The 19,288-nt window shown below is 47.6% G+C and overlaps 1 protein-coding gene across 1 annotated transcript; it reads right to left on the bottom strand.

The window, feature by feature from the left end:
• Nucleotides 1-661: 661 nt before the first annotated feature.
• ACTR1A (actin related protein 1A) lies at nucleotides 662-17,684 on the bottom strand. Its single transcript, XM_075107263.1, has 11 exons — nucleotides 17,526-17,684; nucleotides 12,263-12,327; nucleotides 11,288-11,363; nucleotides 10,386-10,511; nucleotides 9,462-9,586; nucleotides 8,914-9,130; nucleotides 5,544-5,636; nucleotides 4,641-4,815; nucleotides 3,699-3,760; nucleotides 3,286-3,326; nucleotides 662-2,897 (listed from the first exon to the last, which is right to left on the bottom strand). Exons 1-11 carry the CDS (start codon nucleotides 17,571-17,573, stop codon nucleotides 2,795-2,797), a joined length of 1,131 nt encoding a protein of 376 aa, XP_074963364.1. The 5' UTR covers nucleotides 17,574-17,684; the 3' UTR covers nucleotides 662-2,794.
• Between the last annotated feature and the right edge of the window lie 1,604 nt (nucleotides 17,685-19,288).

Below are 19,288 nucleotides of genomic sequence, written 5' to 3' on the forward strand. Positions count from 1 at the left end.
TGGTGGTTTTTCTAGCAGGTGGATCTAACCTGGCTGGGTTCATGCAGTGCTGCGGTGGCACAACTGCAGCTGTAGGGGAGAAAATGGGGATCTGTGCTGGGGCTCGGGCCTGTTTCTGCAGGAGCAGCAAGGGTCAGCAGGCAGATGCATCACCTGCCTTTTGGGGGGGGGAGGCAAGTCACAGCCTCTGCTGCTTTGGAAGGCCCCAGGGACTGGCCTGTGCAGGTCCTTCACCAGCCACGGCTGGGGACAGTTGCTGGCCTGGGCACTGCACCACTGTCCCATGCCCCCAGCCTGCCCTGGGAGCAAAGCTCACCATGTTTGTTCTCTGCTGGTTGGCACCAGCCCCTCTCGCTCCCACCACCCTTGCTCAGCCAGGGCTGCCCTTGATGCCTGCACCAGCCCTGGCTGCCAGCTTCTCTGCAGTGACAAGCTGAAGTCTCGGAGATAATGGCTGCCAAGGACAGCAGCTTTGGACACCGCTGGTGCAGACCACAGCTGCAGCCCAGGACCCTCCTCCCTCAGCTCAGGAAGGCAATCCTGGACCAGAGATGACATTTCCTAGCAGAGACTAGCCAGCAACAATTCTGTACTGGCAAGAGAAAAACATGAGCTACCTCCACAAAATTACACGTGGGAAGATGAGGCCAGGAGGCTTGAGGGTTGTATATGAATGACTTTATTTAAGTATGCTGGGCACCACCAGGCAACACGGTTTGGACAGTGTGCGAGGGAACAGTCAGGCAGATCAAACAAATGCTAGTTTGGAGATGGCACCTTTCTGTCCGGTCACTGCAGCTTATGAAATGGAGCACTGCTGCTTCTGCAAGGCCAGCAGAGGGGCTGGGATGGGGAGGAAGAGCTCACTGGCACTGCCTGGTGCACACAGTAACTGAACAGAGAGGGGGCTGCTACTTCCCCTCTACACACTGCAGCAAACCAGCAAGAATACAGCTGATTTTCCAGCAGAAGGCTGAGCATTGATGGCTCTTCTCTACCTGACAAGTTCTTGCTTACAAAAAACAAACCCACAGTCTGCTCTGATGGGGGGTAGGTGAACAAGCAACCTGGCCTCTGCTGGGAAGAGACCACCACACCTGCCTACAGCCTCTCTGAACACAGCGGCAAGCCCCGAGAATGCAGCTCCCACCTATGTTCATCTCAGCTGGGGCAATGCACCAGCTGTCACCCCTCAGCTCCTACCCCATCTCTGCACTCAAGGGTGATCCCGGGGTGATGCGTGGCAATGAACAGAAAGGAGGGGAACAGGGAGGAACCGCCACCGAGCAACGCCAGCTCCACTGCTACTGCCAGGTACTGCAGAAAATCCACACTGGTGGAAAAAAAACAAAAAGCACCAAATAATGCCTAAGAAAAATCTAAAAGGGAAACAGTGGCACACGCCAACACCAGTGGGACTCTAGGCCTGCCCATCGCTGAAAAAGCGGTAGAAGCAAAGCAGCCACCAGGTGAGCAGAAAGGCATGCGCAGTACAGCAAAGCACAGCCTTCGTGACAGTTTCCTGCTCACAAACCTGCTGCTCACACCAAGGTCCTGGTACAGCTTATCGTCCTCTCATTTAGTGCATTCATAGAGAACAGCGAGGCTCCCTCAGGAGCCATCACTGGGTGGTGTCGTGGGGCTGGCTGGCTGTTCTGCTAAGCATGTGTGCTGTAAACAATGTTAAAACATCCAACGACGGACAGCTGGGTAACAGGTTTTCAAAGACGACCCAAAGCGTAATTCCCAGGTGCTGTGGTCAATATTTGATATATCCTCAGACATTTCAATAAATAAAACAATTCTTACATTACAGTGCAGCTTTCCAATTATTATTTTTGCCCCAGAACGGATGAAGTACACAAGAGTTATGCCTGGCTGCAAGTACATGCTCCCTGTGCCCTGACGTGGCAGGAAGGAGGGAAACAGCCTCGACTCTTATAGAGAAAGAACGTGAGAACTCAGCACGGTAAATCTTGGCAGATTGAGGGGGAACACACAAGTGCCTTCACCCCCGCTCTGGGGCACTTGCTTCCAGAGCAGAAAAGGTATTTAAAACAAAGTACAAGAGAATAACCGTCTAGTACAATGATAGCTGATTAGATTTGCTTTGTTCTACTCCATGCAATACAAACTAAGTCCTATCACCAACTTCTCCAGCTGCGGTGCAGGCCCACGCATCAGGCTAAGAAGTCACACAGGCATACACACATTCACACACCAAAAACTGGGGGCAAATGGGCTTAACCGTTGAGAATGTGCTTTCTCTTAATAAAAAAATATATTAAAACCAACTTCAAAAACCTACTGATGGTAAAGACACTGCTGAAGAAGAAAGTACCTATGCGGGCCTCAGCTACATGTTTCCAGACAATCCAGGCATTGCAGTCGGGCTGACTAAAGCCTGTGTGAGCAGTCCGCAGTGGCTGGCTCCCTTCTGGCTTGCTAGGCAGTTTCTATAAGCTGTTCCCTTTGTTTTTGCTTGCTTATTTGTTTTACAGTGACAAATGTGATTGCGATACAGAAATTAAGGTACTGAAAGGAAAAAGGAATGGGCCATTCTGGAGAAATTCAGACTGGTATTTTCTCCTTTCCATTTAAAAAAAAAAATAAAAAAATAAGTAGTTAGTAGTACTAATACAACCCTCCTGCTGCTGTTGTCTTTGCTCAGTGACATCGGGGCATGCTGGCGCGCACACACACACACACAGGCAGCTCTCAGACACTCGGACTCAGAAAAGCGAGTTTAGAACTGAAGTGAGTCTTCGGAGGAGACTGAGGACAGGTCCCAGGGCTAGAAGGTTTTTCGGTGGAGGGCACGAGCTCCATCTTCTTCATATTCCTTTTTCGAAACCCACATTTTCTTAAAGGTGTCCAGTGAGGCCAGGATAGAGCCACTGGGGAGAGACAGGCATGTTATGGGTTAAAGCAAAATGTTGGGGGCACTCCCATCATATCTCTGCGGAGATGAGCTGTCTCTGTTGCGTGACACTTCCCCATGTCAGAAAGGTGCCGAGGCTCCCAGTTACCTACAACAGAAACGCTCTCTGGACAGTCACTTCCTCTCCTGTTAGCATCAGAAGTGCCTGCGCTACAGAGCCTGGCATCAGCCACCCCCTCCCAAACAACCTGCTGACTGCTTCTCCAGTAACACGCTGACCATCGCGCAGCTGAACGATGAAGCCCTCCTGACACACAGCATCACAAGGGACAACAGCGTGACTGCCAACAAGCTGCGCCTCCCTGGCCCTCATCCCACAGCAAGACTCACTCTGCAGTACATACCCAATCCACGTGGAATACAACCTCTCCTGGGGAGCTGATATCTGGGAGAAAGAGAAGATCAGTCAGTACCTTCCCATGCTCCAGTCTACGCCTCCTGACACATTGCTCCCATTTCACTATGGCTAACAGCTGACAAACACAGGTATGATCTCTCCCATCAGAAAGTCACCCAGCAGCGCCCCCCAAAACAGCCACTCTGGTCCAGGATCCTGGACAAGGGGTCACACTCTTAGAGGAGCCATCTTCTTAGTGATGAAACCAAAAAGGTTTTCATCATGACAGCAAATACGGTTGGGCCACCTCAGGAAAGTAATTTCTGGTTTGAAGCAGATGGCAGCTGTGCCCTTAGTATGGTTCTTAAAGGCCAAAGACCACATGGAGTAAGTGATAAACACAGAAGAGATCGCTCCTACCCTTATTTTGACGTCCTTCGGAGCTAGTTTCTTCACTTCACTCAACAGCCTGTCACCAAAGCCTGCACAAGACAGAAAACATGTTGTGTGAGCCCCTCAGCAAAATCCCAAGTTCCATCTACTAACAATGTGGACCTGTCCTGTGCAGTCCTGTTCAGATATCCCACTCCAGATCTCAGAGAGACCAGTTTGGAGAGACACAGAACACAGCCAGTGAGATAACGGGATTCTGTCTCACTCAGATAGACCTCAAATGCTGGCATAATGGGCTCTATCACTCAGTAGCAACTTGAGACAAACAAGGTTTTTATCCGGGACCTCCTCCTTCCTTGGGCATTCCTCCCTGTGTCCAGCCCATCAGTACAGGGGAGCAGGGTTTGAACAGGAAGGCCAGGACCTATCTGGAGATGTCCACCTGTGGATAACAGGCTGACAGGTTCTGGCAGAGGATATCTTTAAGTTGCTGGGGACCAGCTGAGTGAGCCCTGAGGGGATGGGTAGAAAGCTTTCTGCAGACACAGAGCTGACACTTTGCGCAGTAGCAGGACTGTTTGACTTACACACACACACCCCCCAGAGACCTACAGGAACCCTAGGAGATGCAAGAGCCTTTTCGGAACCTAGTCTCAACTATCCTGAACTACAGCAGCAGGAATGAACACAGCAATTCAGTCCTGACCTAGGCAGAATGATAGGAGAAAAAACAATAAAAGCCCTTCAAGCCCAGAAAGTGATGTACAAGGGCAGAGGTATCTTGCATACCCACAAGGGTATGACTGGGACTCAGAAAATGAGACAGTAACCCCCCTGAGAGAGCAGAGTTCCCACAGCCGTCACCCCACAGGACAAACTGGGTGATCTAGGTTATCTTTCCAGTTTCACCAGAGAAGGAAGCAAGAGATCAGGTATGTCACAGCCCACTGAAAGAGAAGAGGCAGGAACCTTTGAAAAGCGTGGAGCCTCCAGACAGCACGATGTTGGAGAACAGCGTTCGCCTCAGGTCCATGTCTGATTTTTGAATGGCAAAAACAAGCACCTCATGGAGTCCTTCACATTCCTCCCCTATCAGGTCTGGCCGGAACAGGAGCTCCGGGGCTCGAAAACGGGCAGGGCCGATCTGCAAGGGGAGAAGTTAGCACAGAGGGGAGAGCGGTGTGGCTCTGTTCACTGTCTACAGTTTGGACCTGCCTCTGTTAGGTGAGTCTTCAGAGTAATAAGGTTTTCTGGACGTTCATGCTGCATCACTAGCTCCCAAGTGAGAGCCAGTTTGGTCTACTGCTCCTAGAAAAGGTGCTATTTCTGTTTTGCAGATGAATGAGATGAAACTTGTTCAGCCCTGTACAGCAGGTCACTGGCAGAAAATGAGGCGGATCCACCCCTGGTGCTGGAGGTGCTGCGTTTCCTCTCCTTCAACCATTCTATAGAGGGCTCAGTCTTTTGAGGATTATTCCTAACTCTTCAAAGCAACTGTTTCTGCACCTCTAGGCAGGACAAAAGCCATATACAAACTCACTGCTGAATTTAGTGAGCTGATAACTACCCACGCTCTGTACCTGATCTACATAAAGATTTGCTAGATCAGAGCCTGCACTCAAACTGCTCAGAGTCCCCATGGTCACGCTGCATCCTTACCCAGGACTTCCAGTAGAAGTTGTGAGGTTTCTGATAATGTTTCTTTCCCCTAAAAATTCTAGTGCCCAGTCAACAACCTGGGATGAGTTCTAGTCTTTCAAAATTATCCCCTCCTACCTAATACCACACTAAATTTCCCACCACTAGGCAGAAGGCTATTCTGGAAACCCTGTGTTTCACATCAGGAGTCCCCTGAGGGTGGTCCTTACAAACCTCAATAGTGCTTCCGTCTGGCAGGTAGTACTGAGCCTTCTCTGTCTCCAGAGTCTCATCCTTCTGAGGGTTTATTGACAGGTAGCAGGCACGCTGTATTGGAAACAGAGTCAGGGAGAGGGAGATGAGAAGGGTAGATCCAAATGCCTCTGATAAAATTCTTTGCTCGCTAACAATCAAAAACTGTGTATCCCTTGAGGAGACCAATTTCAACATTTTGTGCTGGGGAAAGACCTTTTGGGTTCATATCATGTAAAATACCTATTCAGGCTACAGCTCCCTGTGATGATTAGAGACATCAAGGATACTTATATCCCCTCTAGCTGCTGCTCACCTTTTGCTTCCAGCTCTCTCTTACTGCATAGAAGTTACCTCCCTCTAGTGCGGATGGGGTAACTACCCTGTGAGCGCTTCCAACCTACTACAGGGCAAAGTAAAGCACGCACCTGAAACACCCTTTGTGACATTAACCTTGTATAAAGCAGGGCTCAGGTAACTTTGCAACAGATGAGGAGCATGAGCAAAGTCCATTATTACATTTCAACAGAGTAAACACTAACCAATAGCTAAGAGCAAAAATTTCTTAACGTTATCTAAGCTGTTCATTTCCCATTGCCCACCTACATTTTAAATTACAGGAAACAAAATACTTTGACTTTTTAAACAGCTCCAGCACCCCATGTTTTGTATTCCACAGTAAGCTTTACTATTCTAAAGTGTTATCATTTGGGGGATGAAAAAAAAAAAAAAATCTAAACAGAATCACTGAAACATTTATGTTGGAAGGAGCCTTAAGAGATCATCTAGTCCAACGCCGCTGCTCAGGCAGAGTCAGTTAGAGCAGACTGCCCAAAACCATGTCCAGTCATGCCTGGAGAACCTCTGTAGATGGAGAATCTACAAACCTCGTTGGGCAACCCGTTCCAGTGTTTGACCACCCTCACAGTAAACCAAGAAACAGAGAACAATGTTTGCACTGAAGTAAGTATTAAGGGTTCCCCTTTTAAGGTAGTTTCTTCTCGAGACTTCTCAACATCCCCAAATTTCTTTCCTAATATTTTTCCTCTTAACTATCTATCTATCTATCTATCTATCTATCTATCTGTCTATCTATCTGTCTATCTATCTGTCTATCTATCTGTCTATCTATCTGTCTATCTATCTGTCTATCTATCTGTCTATCTATCTGTCTATCTATCTGTCTATCTATCTGTCTATCTATCTGTCTATCTATCTGTCTATCTATCTGTCTCAGGTCAGACAGACTCCAACAGATCACAAGGAGCTTTTGGGACTGAGAAACTCCCGTGTCCAGGATCTCAGCTTTGTGCCTTCTCCCGAGGCAAGAAAGCTGCCAACACAAGAAGCCACACTCAACCTCTCAGATTTGCAAATCAGGTCACAAATGGCACGCACCAGCATTAACAGAAGTCTCATTGCAAGCTCCAGGCACATATATCCTGGAAATCTGCAACACTTTCCCCAGCTAAAATTAATCTTAAAGTAAAGCAAAAGGTGTAGGTTGGAGAGCAAACATCAGATTGTTTCCTCCCTTCCTCAACAGACTCACTGGTGAGGGTAGTCAGTATGCAAAGCAGGACATGGCTCACTTTCCCCTGCTCTTTGTTCCCCTAAGCACACAGACCAGATAAAAGGTTGCACTAGTGCAAGACATTGTGTTTAACAGTCAGCACAATGTCTTTTAATAGTTTCATCACCCAAGACGCAAAGGGAGCCTTAGCCATTTACAAGGAGTACGAGTCTCTTGCTTTGTTCCATAAGGCCGCTACAATTGCACTGCAACTGACACTTGGTACAAAACAGGCTTCTGAAGCAAAGAGGTCTTCAGCAAGCCTCCGACCACTCGATCTTCTGGTCTGCAGATGCTGCAGTATCTGCACGTATCAGTTTTTTTCCCTGTTCTACAAGTGTTAATTGCTGAATGGTAGAGCGCAGCCACCAGGTTAAAACCTACAGCCCTATGAAGGCTCCCACTCTGGGTGACAGATAGAAGCCGTTCAGCTCTACCGTGACATGAAGCACAAGCACTGGTCCCTCAGCACAGCCACACTGAACTATAGCCATGCAGAAGAAGCAAACTATTTCCATTATGGTCCTTTGCTGGTAAGTCGCAGGCTCAAGAGTAGCTCATTAACACTGTCAGAGTTGTCTGTGGCAGTCATAGCTTGTGCTGGGGGCCCACAGCATGGCAGCTACTGCCAGGCATCAGCACACAGCAATCACAGCCAGTACTGATCTGAGGACTGACCCCATGTACTGAAAGGCACGGGTGCGCAGGTGGCCCCGGGTTGCACACAGCCTTGCTGAAATCAGAGAGCAACTTGACGGTGTGAGCACAGCAATGCCACAAAGCTGCTGTGAGCAGTCACCAGCTCTGAGCTACTGTTCACTGTCCCATCTCTGTCCTCCTCTCTTGGCACACAACAGAAGCCAAAGTAACTGCTTTGCAAGGCAGCTTAAGCATGCCTTTCCAAACTGCTGCATAGGTCTAAGGTCATCAAACACTGCAGACCCTATGAAGAGTGGAAGCTTTTGTAAACGTAAATGCTGTGAGTGAATTATTTCACTGTGGGGAGAAGCAACTTGCAATATCCCGCTTGCGATCCCTACCTGTCGGATTTTACAGAGCCTTGCCCTGAAGGGTAAACAAACACTAGTGAAAAGATATCATTAGACCCTGAGAAACTGCAGCACAGATAAATGCAAAGCAGATTCTGAACCACCAGCCTGTCTTCACCTTCATGTCAACAGACCATCAACAGGGATTAGATGCAACCTTGACTATAAGTCTCACAGAATACAGGATGGCTGAGGTTGCAAGGGACCTCTGGAGGTCAGCTTGTCCACCCACCTAGTTCAAGCAAGGCCTCCTAGAGCAGGCTGCCCAGGACCATGTCCAGATGGCTTTTAAATATCACCAAGAAGAGACTCCACAGCTCTCTGTACAACCTGTGCCAGTGCTTGGTCACCCTCACAGTAAAAAAAGTTTATGTTCAGACAGAACTTCCTGTGCTTCAGTTTGTGCATCTGGTCCTGCCACTGGACATCACTGAAATGAGCCTGGCTCTCTTTTCATTGCACCCTCCCTTCAGACACTTATAGACATTGATGAGATCTTCCCAAACCTTCTCTTCTCATGGCTCAACAGTCCCAGCCCTCTCAGCCTTTCCTCATATATGAGATGCTCCAGTCCTTTAATCATCTTAGTGGCCCTAGCCTCCCTTGGGTAGATATAGCAATGAGATGCAAAGCTAGGTAAGCTGGCACTTCCCACCATAGTTCACAAGTCACAACTTCCCTTGGGCAGAAATCCCTTCTTGGATACACACAGAAACAGAAAAGGCATCACCTCCTTGATGGTCTTGACAATCTCAAACTCAGAGGTTGTGTGGAAGTCATAGCCTTCCTTCCGAAGATAGAGACGCAGGAAGCGTGAGACATCACGGCCAGCGATGTCAATCCGCATGATGGAGTGAGGCATGGCAAAGCCTTCATAGATGGGAACTGCATGGGTAACGCCATCCCCGGAGTCCAGCACCACTCCTGTAGTCCTCCCAGTAGCGTAGCTAGCAAGGGGGCAAACAATCAAGTCAGAACAAGCAATTCAAAGTGACCCCAAGCATGCAGCACATCCAGGCTCAACTCAGTGAGCAGCGATTTCATATGAACAGGGGCTATAAAAATCCCAAAACGTAGTTCTCACCACAGTCCAGCAAATTCCAGTAAACTCTTTATTGCAGAAATTAAAAATTAATTTCAGTTCTTGCTTGGAAAGGGAATAAGTCAGGCATCACTGTGGGTTTTTTCTGTTGTGGTTTGTTTGTTTGTTTGTGGAAAATAAAAAAGGGTCTCCCAGCAACATTTCACAAACACAAATCAAAGATGAAACACACTTACAGGCTAAGTACAGCTTGCATGGAGATGAATAGTGCTGGAACATTGAAGGTCTCAAAAAACACCTCAGCAGCACGCTCTCTGTTCTTGCGTGGGTTTAGGGGTGCTTCCGTCAGCAGCACAGGATGCTGGTAAAGAAAAGAAGGAGCCGTGCTGCAATAACGAGGAGGCAGCTAGATCTGTGTTCCTGAAAGTTTCTGCTCTGCATATTTATTTGCTTTAGGAACCACTAGTGCAAGAAGACAGATAGAAGGGAATAATTTCAGGTACTGAGCTGTTTTAGACTGTGAATAACCTCTATTAAATTGGAGGACCAGCAGGGCTCTGGTCTAGTTATGAAGAAGTGTTAGAAAAATCCACTCTGTGAGTGACTGTCCTGTGAAGGATGAACAAGATGACTCTCAGCATCTAAAGTCAGCCAGATTAGCCAAAATACACAAACCCTAAGAACGGGTGAAGGCATATGGTCTTAGCATGAACAGGCAGAAATATTCCTCCTCCACTTATACAACCTATTACTCTCAGTCATTTAATAATGTTTTGGTCAGCTCCTTCCAGACCACAGGATTGTGGTTTTCTCCTTCCTCACTTCAAATCATGTTACTGCTGAGTGGATATGCCTGATGTGCAGGCAGAACAGGAAAAGTTAGAAGCACTTGGCCTAGAGCAGAATCATTAGAGAGAGTGTGAATAACAAATGTTGAAAGTCAGATTTTCAGTCAGGCCAGAACATTAGATGTGGGAAGGAATTTGCTTGGACATTTTTGTGCAGTATCCTCTGAGAGGTGAAAGAGCCCTGTTTAGCAACAGACACATTTAGAAAGAAGAGCAAAGGAAGAGTCCCGTATCTTTCCTGGAGTTCCAAGGCTCTTGATTTTATATGGACACTGAATGACACCTGTGCCATTACATAATGAGGTATCTCACCTCCTCTGAGAACGTCTGAAGCTGGTCTTTTGAATACACATACTGCCAAATGCGCTCCATGTCGTTCCAGTCCTTCACTATGCCATGCTCCATTGGGTATCGGATCGAGAGCAGACCTCTGTGCTCCTGAGCCAACAGAAATGACAACAGAGCATACCTGTCAGAGGCTTAATCACATTTCTGAAAACTATGACAATTTAATCTGTTAGACTGACTTATTTTTGATTATACTAAAAGACAACTTATCTGTAGCACATAGGGCAAAACCTGAATGTTAATCACAAACATCTCTCGAACAGAAGTATTCACAAGATTAAACAAGGCCTTTTTATACCGAGGAGGAAAGTCTGGTGTTTGCAGAGCACATTCCATCCTAACAGTTTTCAAGCCAACATACAGACACCTATCAAATGGTATCTTTGTTCTACCGGCTTGGTTATGATATAAGACATAACAGGGTGGTATTGGGAAATGTAGTTCAGAGAGCTCACGAGAAACGTGAGACCATGCGACTACATGCTGACAAAAGCAGAACTGTGGAAAGCAAGCTTCTTGCCCACACCAAGGAGATAAAAGGCAACCAAGTAGGGTCCATTTCTCAATTTCCCAGTCAAAAAGATGGGGATGTAACCATACAGACCTAGAAATAGCCTAGAAAAAAAAAAAAAAGGAGAGATACAGAAGGACTCAGGAAAAAGGTCTGTGGTCAGCAGGTTGGCAAAGAATTTCATGAAGCTTCGCAGCCCACCGTGGACACACTTAAAAGATACAATCTATTCTGCTCTTCAGATCTATGTGCCGATACCAAGGAACCACAGCCCTTTTAACCACAACTGCTACAGCCCCTCCTTACAGGAGCATACTGAGATACATGCAGAAGTGCAGTATACAGGTTTTCTTACCTCTGCCTTTGGACCAATGAAAATGTCCCCTTCTAAAGCACCAGCCATAACACGAATGTGCTTTGGTCTGCCCACACTAGAACAGAGGCAAGAGTATAAGTGCTGAGAGAGAGCAAGCTCAGATGTACCCATGGATTAACTACTTTGTGTTCCTCTTTCTCCTAACCAGTACTTTCTAAAATGATGGGCAAGTCTGGGGCACTACCTGGTGCAGGCAGACCTAGGTTTGCTCTGTCTGCACTAATCTCTGAATCAGAGGGGACGGGAACAGATTGTAGACACTTCTGAAGTGGCAGAACATAAGCCAGCTGCAGCTGGCCACACTCTCCCTGGTGATTCAGGACTTATTTGTTCCAGCAATGCCTGGGGTGAACATGGCCAGACTGAGCAACGGTGTGAGCTGACAGATCCACGTGGTGTTGTCTGACCACAGGAAGGCTCCTCAGATTAGACATTTATAGTCCCAGACCCCACCTCACCACACAGAACACAGTGCTCAGAACAAAAATATACTCATTAAAAGCCTACCCTGTTGAAAATAAAAGCCAGTGACTATTCAGAGCTCCTGACCCAGTAGTCCTTCTTCCAGTAAGCTCTCAGAAAACTTCTAAGGAAGTTCAACAGGAATCAAAACATCAGACCACACACGAAGAAATATAGAGGTCTTCACACCTCTCGTCCCAACTTTGTCTTTTTTGTTGTGTCCTAATGTTTCAAGCATAAAGCACCCTACAGCTTTGGTTGGGTGTTGAGCCTGACAAAGTTATAAGTCATCTTTACGGTTTGTTTCTACCCCTCCCATAAAATCTCGAAGTACTTAATAGCAGACCCCTCCTTTCCCGGATGCTTCTGTGCAGCAGACAGAGAAAGAATAACTCATTTCTCCAGTTACAAAATTGGACCATTCTTCCCATCTACATATCAAAGAGTTGGAACACGGTACTAAGAACTTACCAAGACCAGCAAAATACTTACTAGTTTGGAAAGCAGTATTTCGGTATTTGATCACCTGCAAAACCTGCTTTAATCACACCCGAGCCCTGTGGGAGGAACATATAAATATGTGAGCTGCAGGCCTCTCAGAAGCAGTGGATTTAGAGTGGATGGAGGGAGCGTGGATAAAGGCAGAGAAAGGAGTAGGAAAGGACTGGATGAAACAGGTTGGAGTGGAGACTAGGGAAAAGAAGATCAGGTGGTGGATAAACTAGCTAATGCTAAAGAGGCAGGTCACAGAAACCTGTTTAGACACTGGAAACTAAACCAGACTGGAGTCTGGAAAGAACAAAGGTGACAGTCAGACTGCAAGGGGAAGGGCTGAAGGCAGGAAGAGTGGCTGACAGGATAGGACTCATTTAAAAGGGACAAGGAAGAAGAGATTAGGTGTGGCAGTCAGAAAGGCGCAAATCCAAAAAGCCTTCTGTGACATTCAGAGCAGCAAACACAGAGTGGGTAAAGCTAGGTGCAGGGAGGGCCTGGCAGGGAGTCAGCATGGGCATCTGGCCCCTCAGCTCCTGTCCCCGTTGGTATCATCCAGAGGCATCCTGGGAACCCCACCATCAACTTGGATCTGTGCTGACTCCTTCCCCTCCTCCATTTCCTCTCCCTGCACAAGGGAATGACATCTTGAAACAATGAGCAGCTTGCAGGAACACCCAAGTTTTGCTAAGGAGCAGATTTTCATAGAATCTCCTCGGATAAGCTGTTTCACTAATAATCCCAGACTACCACAGGAGCAAGCTCTTCTGCAGAAAGAGCAGCAGTTCCATTTTATCCAGTACTGGGAGCAAAGCACGTGAGTTTACGCTGAAACCTATAAAGTCCCTCTTCACTCTCAAGGGCTCTGCAGCAGGAGTGCTCTTTTTAAGGGGCCAAAAAGACATTTTGGCTGCCCCAGAGCATTTTAGAAAGAGTAGCGACGCAGCTCTTCCACTGCTTTCCCCTTCCCACCGCCTCTGCATGGGTCAGCATCACTGCTTTCACTTGAAGGCTGAGGCCAAATGAGTTGCTCAGGGCTCCACCAGACAAGCTCTGGCTGCAGCAGGTTCCATTGTTGCCATCCCAGCAGCCTGCCCCGTTCCAGTGCCAGAGGTTACCAGCCAGAGCAGGCTCAGCAGAAAGGAATGCAGGGTGGCCCCAGCCTCTCCAGTTCACAGTCCAGCACCTTATTCTCAAGCTACTTTCATCAGCAGTTTCAGCCTAGGTGGCAGGCTTTGCACAGAGCACGTGTGCTCTGCGCCAGGGCCAGGGTACTCCTGCCTTAAAAACACCAGTCAGATTTGCCAGGATCCATCTGTAAGAGATGAGTATCAGGAACACTGCAAACCAGCCCTAGCTAATTATAAAAGACACATCACTTGAATCCTCATCTCCCGACTAATGCCTGCAGCCAGGCTGGCTCAAGGAGCACACCTAAGCTGGCAGCTGGGCAGGACTACTCTCCTGGGCAAGTGGGACTCCTGAGGTCTGCACTAACAGCACTGGTGTGACAAAGTGGCCTGTGAAGTGTTAAAAAGACTTCCCTTTAGACAGACACTCTTCTGGCTATTCACTTCAAAGTCAAGCAAGGAATAAACCAAAACAAGTATTCTGTTTTTCCTTATATCTTACAAACAACTCTATACCTGGGGAAATAATACCATCCTTTGTCAAGCCTTGTAGCAAAAAAGTTGAATCAAATGGAGTTAACGTAACCACATCAGAATATTGTGCTTATTGAATATTTTATTCAAGATAATGACTGATCTTGCTGCCAGCACAGTCTGCTGCTGGGAAATGGTTTCAGGAGAACAATGATGCTCCTATTTTAACGGAGAGATCGAAACTTCCTTATGTCAGGCCAAAAATTACCCAGCATGTCCTGGTGAGACTCCCAGCAAGTTATGCATTTTAAGATTTACAAATTGGAAGTTCAAAGTTAACCAAATGTGTCAATAGTTCAGAACTTCTAGCTAGTGTCAAAAACTAATTACTGTTTTGAGTGTGCCAGTAGGATGGGACTTCAACACACTGTGCTTCCAAGTGCCTGGGAATAACCCAAGCACAGCTGTTTGCTATCTCCACACTACAAAGACCTGACATCCCTTTCTGACCTATTCAATTTTTCTGGAAACCATTTTACTTCTTTGAAGATGTGTGCACTGAGTATATCTATTTATTATTGGCCAGTTTGAGATTCCTATACAACGATAGGAAAAGGTTTAAATTTTGCAATAACCCTGGCAGATTCAAAAGGTTTAAAGTAAAGACTTTGTTTTTCAACCTTGTTTCAAATAAGGGGGAGGGGAAAAAAAGCATCACCCTCCCCCACCCTCTCTTCTGCTACAAGCTCTGATTTATTAAAACTTACAAGAATTTCAAAATTAACATCCTTCCACCAGTAACTATCCTGGCTGGGCTTTCATCCCCCTTTTTTTGTTTTGTGTTTGGTTTTGGTTTTTTGTTTGGTTTTTTTGGTTTTTTTTTTAAATCTAGGCAAAAAAAAGAAGAAAGAAAAACTACATGTCAAATGTAAAGGTCAAGGAAGATAATCTCATGGAAAATTCTCGTGAATACCTTAAAGTAACTGAACGTGCCTTTTCCACTAGCTCTGTAGCTAGACAGTTATTGATTCATTCATCTTAATGCATTTAGGACTCAAATTTAAATGGAAATCATCAAGAGAGTCAACCTGCTGTGTAGCACTTTTTACGGAGAGTGCACATTTCATTTTTTTGTAAAATTATTGTATTAGATACACATTTATAAGATCTAAGAACAAACCAAGGACACAACAGCCCTTACTGACAGCTCAGCTGTTTAAAATGCCACCACTTAGACTACTAAGCCAAATTTTATCCTCTTTTATGTAAACAGAGGCAATTCAATGAAGGTCAAGGAATTTGCACTTGCTTAGGCCACAGCTGAAGCATGCTGTCTATTTACATGTGTGTTATGTTCATGAGGGCTCCCAGACCATTTATTTCAGAAAGAGTGTGTTGGAGCGCAGGATGGGAATACAACTCTTAATATTTACTTATTAGACAGTGAAGAGTATTAAGGTTGTGCTGAGGTACAGCTCCAACCTCTCACTGTATATTACAAAACTCTCCCTGCTGAAAACATGAAGCTGAGGCTACCCTTGGTAAGAGGAAAAAAAACCTCCTTATTGAGTTTTTAGCCACATACCTTAATGTCCTTTTGGAACACACCGAGATGCTAGAGCAGGGCTAGCTTGTTCACCAGCTCAGTACCTCATTTCCCCCTCCCATACACACACACGAGACGGGACAACATTCAGGCTTGAAAAGCTGCCTGCAGCTCTCTGAGGAGCAGTAATGAGGCAGCAGGAACAGCAGTACCTGCTCTGTGCAGCTCCACTTCCATCCTGCCTGAACTCAGAAGAGTACCAAAATTGCACTGTCACCACAAGGCTCCTCGGCTGACAGCCCGCCAGCGTTAAAGGCAGATGTCACAACAACTGCTTCATTCTGCTTCTTGTACAGGCAGGGGAAGGGAGGGAACTCATTTATCAGAGAGGCAAGAAGAATTGGCTTTTATAAAACCAGCTGATAAAATGAGAAAAGAAACAGTCAGTTGCTGGCACATGAGCCCTTCTTCAGGTCTGAAGCAGGGGCAGCAATCATTGCACTAAATAACAAAAGGACAGGCTGAAATTAGATATAGGCTGCTATTATATGACTGTAGCACAACAAACTCATCCTCACAGTACTAGAGTGCCTGGGAATAACTTCAGTGGTTAGCTAATCACTTGGCACCACAGTAGCACCAGTGTTACTACAGTCATTTCTAAGAATAATCAACCTAACTTAATCTTTAATGTGTCCAGTAAAGAAGATGGCATGTTTTTCTCCACATAGTCAATTCTATTGCTTAATCTCATTTTCCATTAGATATCTTCCTTCAATGTCTAACCTAAGTCTGTTATTATTCCAGGGTAAGGAACAAACCCAAAACTGTATCCAAGAGCTCAAGTTGTAGAGAGGAAATGGGGATCAATAATAAAGAAGGAGTCAGAAGAATAATGAGCTTGATCTGAGACAACCTACAATCATTCAGCTTAGGGGAGGGGGAAAAAAGCAATAGGTTGAAAAGTGCTAGGCTAGCAAGTCCACGTCATACCACAAAAATACCCAGCAAAAACTAAGATGATGAAGAAAGAAGGGAGCACAACATTGCCCCTCCAAAACAACAAAATCTGCATCACGGGCAGCAGAGGTCAGAAGGGAGGAGCGTGGATTTGTGACACTACACTGAAGGAGGCTCCCTCCAAGCTGTGCCCTCCCACCCCTTCCTGGATAGTCCTTTCCCTTGGGAGGCCAGGCTAATCAGAGCCAGACGCAGAAGCATCTCACCAAGGCACACGATCGCCCTCATCCACCTCAAACCGAACTATTCACCCACACAGGTTGAAGGTCTGCTTTGCGCTCATGAGAAGCATTATCAGCTAAAAGCAGCCATCTGCGACACCACGCCCCACCGTCAAGTTAAAGCTGATGCAACCCCTGGTGGGAGCAGCTCCTTCAGGAGCTCTGCCTCCTGCGGGCTCCAGCGTGGAAACGGGCGCCCTGGGTGCGGGCGCCGCCCCGCCGTGAGCGCTGGGCTGGGTGTGCTGGAGGAGGCGGCCGTACCCCTTTCGCTGGGGCTGTCAGGGAGCTGGCCTGTGGCGTGTGGGGGGGTTGGCTACGGCGTATCGTCCCCAGCGCGGTCCGACAGGGAAGGGCAGAGGGGCCGGGGCCGGGCCGATTGTCCCCCTCCCGTCCTCCATTGTCCCCCAGGCACAAAGAGGGACCCCGCAGAGCCGGGGGTGCAGCCTCGCCTGACGGACAGTTCGAGCGGCCAATGAGCGCAGGTGATCCCCGCGAGGGCGGGGCGAGAGGAGCCCCGCTTCAGCAGGTAACGGTGGGCCGCCCCCGCCGACTGACAGCCGCCCCAGCCAATGGGGTCACCCCATCCCGCCCAGCCAGCAAGCACCTCGGCGGCGGGGGCCGCTCCCCACCGGCGAGGGGCCGCGGCCCTCCAGTGGGTGACAAGCAGGCGTCTCAGCCAATCGCGGTGCGCCGAACCATGGGCGGCCCCGCCCCGGCAACGGCCTGCGAGGAGGCAGCATACGGCGCTGTGCGAGGGCCGCGGTAGGGGGGGTACGGGCGGGGCGCGGCCGCCCCCGATGACAAAGGGATTGCGGCCCGCCGGTCCTCCCCCGCCCTCCCCGCTCCCGGGACGCGCGGCCGCCCGCACTCACATTGTCTATCACGACGGGCTGGTTCGCTATCACGTCGTAGGACTCCATGGCGAGGACCCGCCGCAGCCACCCGTCAGGGAGCAGCAGCCCAGCCCTCGGCGGCACATGCGCGGAACGGTAGCGCGGAGCCGCCTGGGCGATGTATTCCCGCGGCCGCGCTGCCTGCTGGGAAGTGTAGTCCGGGCCCGCGCGGCGCCTGAGGGGAGGGCGCGGCCCCTAAGGGGATGCCGGGAGGTGTAGTGCGGGGAGGCGGGAAGGGCGGCGGAAACAGCCACGGCCTGAGACCGCCTCCTCGGCGTGAAAATGCGTGGGGTGAGGGTGTCGTGCTTCACGGGTTAACTGTGCGCTTCTACCAGAAGGGACTGCACCTCAATCTGCTGCTTTCCAGTTTAATAGATTCCCTCCACGCCTAATTTTTCTAATAGCAAAAAACAATTGCATCACCTTCTGTGGAGGGAATCGCTAACGAAAGTGGTTTACTGTCCAGTCATTTCATGGGATCGTCTCTACAAACTGCTGGTCTTAACGCATATGTTCTCTCTGAGTATCGCCAAGTTTCTCTATGTCTTTTGAGGCACTGCGACCAGAAAGGGAGCGTTGGTACAAATAATGCACATAAGAGGCATTCTAATACTATAACAATGTAATTCCTGTCATTTTCCATTTGCTATGTGTTCTAAAAACACTTTGAATAATTGATGACTGACAAAAAAATGTGTTTACTTGAAACTCTGAGCAACAACACTGTGTCTTGAGATTAGTTAAAATGCTGGTAAACATACATGAAGGCTAGTCCAGAGCTTACCTGTCTTGTCCCATGTCCTTCACACAGACACTAAGACTTTTCTTCTGTAGCTTCTGCCTTTAGCCAAAGCAGACAAGTCTCACCTCAGATATTTATCTTTAGTAATCTTCACTATTAACCTAGTGTAAAAGAGGGATTTTTTTGTACGACAAGGTAGAGGGGTTTAAATGATTTTGAGACCAGTATTGTATCACCTCAGTAAATACCAGGAGAGACTCATTATATGTTTATTTAGCCAACACAGCATTTCATATGTGACTCTGTTACATTTACCTTCTCAGCTGACTGTAATTGACTTCTTGGGCAGATGTCACAAAAAGTAGTATCACAATAGCAGGACAAGTGAAATATTGTTCGCTATGGGAAGCAGTGATTCACAAGAACACCAACTGCTCACCTTACTTGGTGGACAGTCATTTGCTTGTCTGCTTGCCAGCTTCTTGGCTATATGTGATCTCCTAAAAGGTGTATGTTGAATATTGATTTTAGAATAAACTCTCAGCTATTTAAATGAGAAATGCAATAAGCAGGAGGACTCATCCTATCCTCCTAGCACTCTATAGCTCATTTTTTTCCTGTGTGCTCATTAAAAAGCAGGACACCGCTCTAGCAAAGATAGATAGGGCTACTGAACACACACCAGCTCACTCATACGCGCAAGGCTTTGCACAACCACAGATATAGTTGTGACTCAGGAATGAGCCAGATCTTTGGTGTGCTTAGTACGTGGGTTAAGATCCTCCATCGGGCAGCCCTTGAACTTCACCCAGTTTTCATTGCTTCACAGCTGCCTCCGAGATACCTACAAATACATAAGGGTGCATGGGGAGAATAAAGGCACTGTGAGGATCAGAGGAGGTATAAGATAGAAGTAACAAAAGACGTAAGAGCAGCAGCAGTAAAGGCAGTAAGGCGCAGCCGTGGTTCCTCAGAACCGCGGGGTTATGATGGGCACAGA

Source organism: Phalacrocorax aristotelis, chromosome 12, assembly GCF_949628215.1.
Source record: "Phalacrocorax aristotelis chromosome 12, bGulAri2.1, whole genome shotgun sequence".
In the NCBI taxonomy this organism is placed as follows: domain Eukaryota; kingdom Metazoa; phylum Chordata; class Aves; order Suliformes; family Phalacrocoracidae; genus Phalacrocorax; species Phalacrocorax aristotelis.